Source organism: Ipomoea triloba, chromosome 12 (genome assembly GCF_003576645.1).
Source record: "Ipomoea triloba cultivar NCNSP0323 chromosome 12, ASM357664v1".
Taxonomy (NCBI): Eukaryota; Viridiplantae; Streptophyta; class Magnoliopsida; order Solanales; family Convolvulaceae; genus Ipomoea; species Ipomoea triloba.
The window spans coordinates 2,052,012-2,059,864 of NC_044927.1; the positions used below are offsets into that span (position 1 = coordinate 2,052,012).

The 7,853-nt window shown below is 39.8% G+C and overlaps 2 protein-coding genes across 2 annotated transcripts; one reads left to right on the plus strand and one right to left on the minus strand.

The window, feature by feature from the left end:
* Positions 1-381: 381 nt before the first annotated feature.
* Positions 382-1,771, plus strand: LOC115999886 (thioredoxin H-type). The gene is made up of 3 exons (XM_031239829.1): positions 382-514; positions 1,133-1,255; positions 1,332-1,771. The coding sequence occupies exons 1-3, from the start codon at positions 428-430 to the stop codon at positions 1,509-1,511; spliced, it is 390 nt and encodes a 129-aa protein (XP_031095689.1). The 5' UTR covers positions 382-427; the 3' UTR covers positions 1,512-1,771.
* A 97-nt stretch (positions 1,772-1,868) lies between these two features.
* LOC115999885 (beta-galactosidase 3-like) lies at positions 1,869-7,586 on the minus strand. Its single transcript, XM_031239828.1, has 19 exons — positions 7,262-7,586; positions 7,083-7,178; positions 6,587-6,699; positions 6,424-6,490; positions 5,982-6,074; positions 5,740-5,883; positions 5,523-5,611; positions 5,099-5,204; positions 4,900-4,987; positions 4,668-4,786; positions 4,416-4,580; positions 4,134-4,312; positions 3,898-4,007; positions 3,695-3,804; positions 3,416-3,526; positions 3,217-3,330; positions 2,932-3,134; positions 2,503-2,839; positions 1,869-2,402 (listed from the first exon to the last, which is right to left on the minus strand). The coding sequence occupies exons 1-19, from the start codon at positions 7,418-7,420 to the stop codon at positions 2,280-2,282; spliced, it is 2,526 nt and encodes an 841-aa protein (XP_031095688.1). The 5' UTR covers positions 7,421-7,586; the 3' UTR covers positions 1,869-2,279.
* Positions 7,587-7,853: the final 267 nt, after the last annotated feature.

Genomic DNA, 7,853 nt, shown 5'->3' on the forward strand with positions numbered 1-7,853 from the left:
TATAGTAATTTTATCCAAGTTAGTTTCGACTATAGTCGTTTCATCTAAGTTAGTTATCAACTATAGTGATTTTTCTTAATTTAATCATTGATTCTAACAATTGAAGACTCCATTGTATAAAATCATCAAAGCCAAGGACCTAATTAAACACAAAAAATCGTCTAGAATTAAATCGAAAAAAACTATAGTCGATGACTAAATTGTGAACTAAAAAAGATAAATTCATTGTCCAAATGCTTCTTACAATCTGATGTTAAACATTACAATATTACATCAATATTTTTGCAAGATGCCATCTATAAAAGGCAAATCCGTAAATAACTCTAAGGTGTATAAAGCGAGTTGAAACCGTTGCGAAGAAAGCTAAGCGTAACAGAATTGTTTGATCGGTGTGAAGAAATCGCAGAGGAGAGGAGAGAAGAAGAAAATGGCGGAGGAGGGACATGTCATCAGCTGCCACACCGTTGAGGCCTGGAACGAGCAACTCCAGAAGGGCAACAATTGCAATAAACTGGTCTTTTTGCTGGCTTCTACGTGCTATATTTCCCTAGTTTATATCAACGTTTTTTAAAAAAAATTCATTTTCATGTAATTTCTTTTTGGATTTTGATTATCTTTTTGGTGGATCGGATATTTTTATGATTCAGATTTTCGTTCTTCGTGATGATCGTTTACGTGACTGTTATGTGAATTGCTTTCAAATCAGCCGGTGTTGATTTGAAAAACGTCTTTATTTCCGATTAATATATTTATATAGTGTTCTTGTGAATCTCTTTTCTATATATCTGAATCTCATCTCGTGATAGTATTGTTTTAGTTATTTACTCTTTTGTAGCCTGTATTTATTTGCTTAGGTGGTTGAGAACTGAGAAGATGTTTGTTAATTTGTCACTGTTGTAAATAGGAAGAACATTGTATTAGGATCAATCACTTTTTATGGTAATGGAAGATATTGATCTAATTAACCTGTTAAATCGCATCAATGCATTTAGTTGTTTCATATGTTGTGATGATTGTGCGGCATAAATGATCATACTTCCTCTTGACTGCAAGTTTTCAGAAAACAAAAATACTTTGTCTGTTTTATATTCCCCTTTTTTACTTCAATTTGCTCATATGGCTGTCATTGCAGATGGTTATTGACTTCACTGCTTCTTGGTGTGGTCCTTGTCGAATCATTGCTCCGTTCTTGGCAGAGTTGGCGAAGAAGCTACCTAATGTTATCTTCGTCAAGGTGGATGTGGATGAACTTAAGGTAAGACAAAACTATAATGCACATGTAAACTTAGAGCTTATCTTGTTAATGTTTATGGTTTGTTTCCTTTCTGCAGACAATTGCTAATGATTGGGCCATTGAAGCAATGCCAACTTTCATGTTTCTGAGGGAAGGGAAGATTCTGGATAAGGTTGTGGGAGTAAGGAAAGATGAGTTGCAGAACACAATTGCCAAGCATATGAATACAACATCATCAGCATCAACAACATCAGCATCAACAACATATTGTTTCTGAGGGAAGGGAAGATTCTGCTGGATAAGGTTGTGGGAGCAAAGAAAGATGAGTTGCAGAACACAATTGCCAAGCATATGAATACAACGACATCAGCATCAACTTCCTAGTCCGAGTTTCCTAGCTTTAGTTTTATATGGTCTTTAACTTGCGAATCGGCTGACTCAAAGTGAGTTAGAATTTGCTTTAGTTACTGTGATCTGAACCTTGTGAGCTTTTGTTTGAAACTGCATAACTACGGAATTCGAATGCCATTCTTGCAAGACCATTGGTAAGAATCCTGTCTTCATTTCCATGGACTTCTATGCTGATTTACTGATAAGAATGAGAAAATTTAGCAGAGAATAGCATAGGGATACCTGACACTGAATTGTACACACTTGGCATTTCATTTGCAACTACGCAAACAACACAGAATTGAAACAGGATGAAAGGGGGTCATACTAGGATCCATTCCTAACATGAACCTACTGGGCTTAATCCTCCCATTCAACACATGTTATCTTTCTCCTCATCACTCAACAATGCAAAAACAGCCTATCTATTCCACATTTCCACTTAAAAGGGGAAAGGGAACCAGACTTTAGTGGTAATCTGCAATCCTACACAAGACTATGCTGCACTCTCATAAAAGTTTTAATCACTCTACTTCAGAGAGGCCCCCTTCGGCACCCCTATAAATAGTATCACCACTCGTTAATCTAACTATACTGCTTCTCCTGTGCTTTGCTCTTTCCCTTTTATGTATGTGTAAACATTCCCCTGGATCCCCTAATCCCACTGGTTAGGGCTGCAGACTGCTTCCACTGTCAAACGCTTCAACACGTTTGGGCATGGATCTCCAAAATTACTATTTGCGATTGCCACTGAGCATCTTTGTCTTCCTATACACTTCTGCAATGAATTCAACATAACTTGTGTAAATGAAACAAGATTCTTGGTGTTCAAGTAATGATGTTGTTTTTAAGGTGAGTGAAACAGAAAAATTTGATACCTTTTCTAAGATTGTGTGTGAGCTAGGAGCATGGCAAGGTCCTTGCTGAAAGTTCCCGCAGGTTCCCAGTGGAGTTCCAAAGCTGGCAAACGTGATGGAGGAAATAGATTGACCGGGGCTGCAACGAAGGTGGAGTTTTGGTTTGTGAAACTCCTCTGTTCTGCCATAGCTATCAGTCTGCAGATTCTTGATATTTGGATGAAATTCAGCGACGTCTGCACAGACACTGGTTACTGATCTCTTCACGAGAGAAATTCTTGTCGGGTCTCCCCCAAGTTCCTCAAAGAGAACCAACAGGTTTTCTGTTGGTTTTAACCAAGATCTAGGCACATGGTACCTTAAATTCACAAGAACAAGATTCAGGAAAAAAAAAAAAAAATCTTTTTGAATGTTGCAGTATATAGTCTCTTCGGGGAATTGGCAGCTCACCATCTCTGAGTTGGCTGACCACATCCAAGTTGGCACTTTCTCGGCTTATAGCCTCCAGCATAATGGCAACCATCGCAATTTCCAGTGGCATATGCGGTCCAGTATCTACCAATGCTCTGACCATTGATCCATACTTGACCTTTGCCCATGCTCCTCATGTCCAGAGCCAACGGTTCATCTCCATCAGGTGCGTTGAAATATGCCTACAAAATTATCAAGACTAAGTAACACGAGATATTTCCATCACCAACGCTTTTTTCACTGATTAATTCTCCTACCCCATACCTTATGCCATGTTAGAGGTTGCTGTTTTTGTGCCATCAATGACCCTTGCATCCATTCAACAGAGGAAAGACCATTGGGGGAACCGAGATTCAAGGCATCGCCTTTAAGCCCGACCTGTTAACAAGGTATTCATGAGAAACAGAAAGTTGACACTGAATATCTGATCACTCAGAAATGGAAGCACACCATAAATGCATACCTGGTATGTCCATTTTGCGCGGGACAAGTCCCATTTTCCCTGGTCAAGTCCATGCAGTACAACAGGACCCAAGATTCCTGTGTTCCATGTCTCAAAATGCCCCCCTATATTCTACAAAAACAAACAGTACCACGAGAAAAATGTCATTGTTTGGAAAAAAAAATCTCGAAAGGCTGTGGATGGCAGCAGGACTATATGAGTGTGTTGCAGATCTTTGTTTATTGCAGATGATGCAAAAATGGAAGTGTTGGTAAATAGTGAAGGAGGGATTAAACTAACTGGGAGTCCAACAGCCACACTGAGCAATGCAATCCTATTTGTTCCAGCATTGAGGTTAACTTTTCCATTAAATATGAATCTCCTGTTTTGCCTCGTCCCTGATGCAGAACCTGTTTTAACAAATTTTTTGTTCCATTGTTAACAAGTGCAGGAAAGAGTTTCTCAAGACTCGCAACCTTTTAGGAGCGGCTTCAAATGAGTACCTGAAAGATGCCCATTGATAAACACAAGAAGAGCATGGCCTGCTGATTGCACTGTAAGCGTTGGGAGCTCACCACCATGCAAAAAGGACTCAGATGAACCAATGTCGACACTGTTTTGAAGACACGGAAAAAAATTTCCATCATTATACAAGAAATCTTGGCATTACCGGTTCAGAAGGTTAGACAAACGACAGAGATACACATTGGTAGCCTATTAGGTGTCATTCATAGCTTACCTAGTTATGTACCACAGATAATCACTAGTATCCCTAGTGACATTGATTTGCTCCAAGAGGCCAAACGAGGTAAACGATGATCTGTCACCCAATGCAAATACATCTTCACTGTAAGTCTCCCATGAAAACATCTCTGAATTAGTTGGCAGCATTTCCATTTGTGATGTCTGAACTCCAACCTGCAGAAGGAATTTGAAAGATATTACATTCCAGAGAAGTATATGAAGATACGTATGAGTTTAGTAACAATTGACAAAACAATAGGGTGGTTAGTTAACACACTTTTGCTGTATTGAAGACTACATTCCTGCAGTCTGGAAGGATGCTGATGGACCACGGTGGCAAATTATAGTGCCTGTTGTTAAACATAACTCTCACAGCAGATTGCGTATCGTAGTTTGAGAGAAAAGCTGCACAGCCTCCCATCTCTGAAGAGTATATATATGCCTGGAAGAAAAAAGTTCGAAATTTTTGTGGCAATGTAGGGATGAAATACTGCTGTGAAGTCAAATGATGAAAAGTAGAGGCAAATACCTGTTGAAGGCTTCCTAAAGATGTCACAGTAGGATCTGCTGAAACCAATGCTCTCTCGCACAGTTTTATAGCCCTATGAAGCTCCTTCAAGTGACCATACTTCGGTTGTCGGATCAGACCTGCAACACAGTGCAGAAAATTGTCAAGTGAGAACTTTTCATGCATCTCTACTGATGGCAATGCATAATCAACATGTATCAGCAATAGTGAAAGGTATATAGTGAATTCTTACCATACTCATCAAGGGGAGCATCATAATCATAGCTTGTAGTGATGAAAGGGCCTCCGGCAGTGCGCCCAAAATTGGTGCCTCCATGGTACTGGTGACACGAGAGACAAGTTACCAAAATGGTCTTCCTTTGAGACATGTTATGTATGTATATATTCTTATTTCATCTTTCTTGACAGGACTTAGAGATGAAGACACTAACCATGTAGTAGTTTACAAATGAACCTCCTTTCTGTATGAACTTAGCTACAGCAAATGCCAAATCTTGAACTGGCCGTTCATGATTTGGACTACCAAATTCCGAAAACCTTGCAGCATCAACAAAAGAAGAGTTATATAGGCCCTAACTTCTTTGATTTAGGGGAAAGCCTACAGCCACTACCCGAAGGTGCGTTCTGGGTGAAACCCTAGCCGGCAAAGGACTATAATGAGGTAAACTAGCTCAGGTTGTTCATAAGTGACTGGCTCAAACCAAGAAGGTCAATAAATAGCTCCAACAAGAAGTTGAAGTTGGAATCTTGTAGTTACCAAGCCAACAGTCTGACTAATTTGTCTGGGGGGTTTTGCCCCCATAGGCCCTAACTTCTGATATCATGAAGAGTCAGTATAAGTTACAGTACACATACCAACCACTCCAAGCCTCAGTCCAAATTGTGGGCTTGTAAGGTCTATTGGGGGAAAACTTATCACAGTAGAAACCATTGCATGTGTTAATCTGTCAGAAAAGACAGCCAAAAAAACCATACCACATTTAATATGGATACTGTTGATGCCAAACCTGAGAGTAAGTCATACTCATACAGCAAGACTTGGTCTGTAAAGAAAAGATTTGCAGTATTTTACCACAGGGTCAGGTGCATCTTCTTCCTTGCACATCACCCAGGGGACTCCTGTGTTCATCTCAAGAGCCATATTCGCTGCCCAATTCGCGTACTGATAGCCAGCAGCCCCAAGCGACTTCGCTTGGTGACCATATTCATTCTCTATCTGCAATACCACATCATATAAGCCACTATGCTCAACATTTAACTTATGATATAACTTCATCCATGCCACAAAGGTTGTTCAAAGGTTGAAACACAGACCTGTGAGAGTATGATTGGGCCACCTTGAGATTCAAACAGGTTATGGCTCTTCATCAAGTTTACAATTTTCTCTGTGAACCCTTTCATAGCCATCTGCCATGCCATAAAACAACCCCATTCTCATAAACATTCAAAACCAAAGCCTAAAACATTCTTAAAAAGTGTTGGGCCTTACTACAATATCTTAGAGTTAAGCTGTCAGCAAGAAGTAGTAGAAAAGGACAAGAACAAAGACGACTCTTAGTGGGAGCGGCCTATTGCTTTTCTTGATTTGAGCCGTAGCTATAGGCAACCTACCTTCTTGTGGTCCTTTGCCGGCTAGCGCCACAAGGCAGGGTTTACCCGATGCACATTTTTGGTAGTGACTGCGGGTTTCCCTTGTCAAAAAAAAAAAAAAAAAAAAAAGCGAAAAAAGCGAAAAAAAATGGGCAAGAACAAAGACCTTGAATGGCTCATTATCTGTTCTGAAGCTAATACCAGGAACATACTTCAGCCACACTGGGAACCCTCTGGACATGAACATTAAAAGGAGTAAATACAAAACACAGCATTCAATGAAATTTCATTCTGAGATCTGCAGAAGAGCAGAGAATTAAAACTCTCACCCAAAATTCCATTCTCCACAAACATAAGGCCCAATCCGAAGATGGGCATAAAGCCCTGCTTTCTGAATCGTCTTCAAAAACCTTACCAGGTCATACCTCCCTTCAAAATCATACTGCAATTCATACAGAAGAAGAATGCAGAGTACAAAAACCATTAATGCAGCTACATACAGAATGAAAACAAAGTGAAACGGGAGCAACCCAACCAAATTAGTCTGTTATAAATTACAAGTTCAACTCCCAACAGGGCGTCCTATTAGCCTTCTTGGTTTGAACTGATCAGCTATGAGGGCAACTCCCGTCAAGTTGGTTAAGCTGATGACTTGTAACCTAAGTTCCACTCTCAGCGAGAGCGGTCTATTGACCTTCTTGGTTTGAGCCAATTACAGAAAATGCAGGCGGGATTTACAAGGTGCACACTCTTAGTAGTTGCTGCGAGTTTCTCTAGTAATCTAGTATAAAAAAAACTGTGAAATGAAGAGAAAAGTGGAAGTACATTGCCAGGGGAAGGCTCATGGACATTCCAGAACACATAGGTTTCAACCACGTCCAACCCTCCTTTTTTAGCTTTGTTGATAACATCTTCCCACATCTGCACACACCCACAACAGATCTGAGCAAAATTTCCACCAAAAAAAAAAAGTTTCAAGTCTGTGAAGTGGGAAACTATACTACCTCGGGTGTGCTTCTGGGATAGTGAATGGAACCAGAGAAAAGCAATCTTCTTTGCCCATTGATCACTATTGCCTTCCTGTCATAAGTAACGCTGCAATGAATCAGCCCACAATTGAGGAGGATCACCATGCACAACAACAATGCCCCCTTCTCCATCATTCCTTCACCTATCAAGCTCTCTCCCTCTCTCTCTCTCTCTCTCTAAACTATAATAATCCTCAAGAATGCATACGCAAAACACCCAAAATCAGAGAAAATGAGGTGTTGTTTAGTTGGTGTTTGCGTGACAGCAGCGCAGAACAGCACAGTGAACTCACAGACTAAGACCAAGAACAGCAAGTCTCGCTGAGAGAGACGTGTATATTTATATATAAAATAATAATATTTTCCATGAGGTTTTCCGATAGTAGTCCCTTCAACCTAATTTTCGATCAAAATTTAAGCAAAATGACTTATTTTAAAGGGTAAAATTGTCATTTTATACTTTTTTATTTCTTTATACTTCTCGGGAGAAAGATTGAAAATGACGACTTGCCCTTCAAAATAAGTCACTTAATTGAAATTAGGTTGAAGGAACTAAATGCAGTAAAGA

Coding starts and splice junctions, on each gene's coding strand:
- LOC115999886 (XM_031239829.1), top strand. CDS start 428: ATGGCGGAGGAGGGACATGTCATCAGCTGCCACACCGTTGAGGCCTGG. Junction 515..1,132: donor GCAACAATTGCAATAAACTG/GTCTTTTTGCTG, acceptor CTGTCATTGCAG/ATGGTTATTGACTTCACTGC. Junction 1,256..1,331: donor TGGATGTGGATGAACTTAAG/GTAAGACAAAAC, acceptor TCCTTTCTGCAG/ACAATTGCTAATGATTGGGC.
- LOC115999885 (XM_031239828.1), bottom strand. CDS start 7,420: ATGATGGAGAAGGGGGCATTGTTGTTGTGCATGGTGATCCTCCTCAAT. Junction 6,700..7,082: donor ATGAGCCTTCCCCTGGCAAT/GTACTTCCACTT, acceptor TATGAATTGCAG/TATGATTTTGAAGGGAGGTA. Junction 3,805..3,897: donor TATCAATGGGCATCTTTCAG/GTACTCATTTGA, acceptor TTGTTAAAACAG/GTTCTGCATCAGGGACGAGG.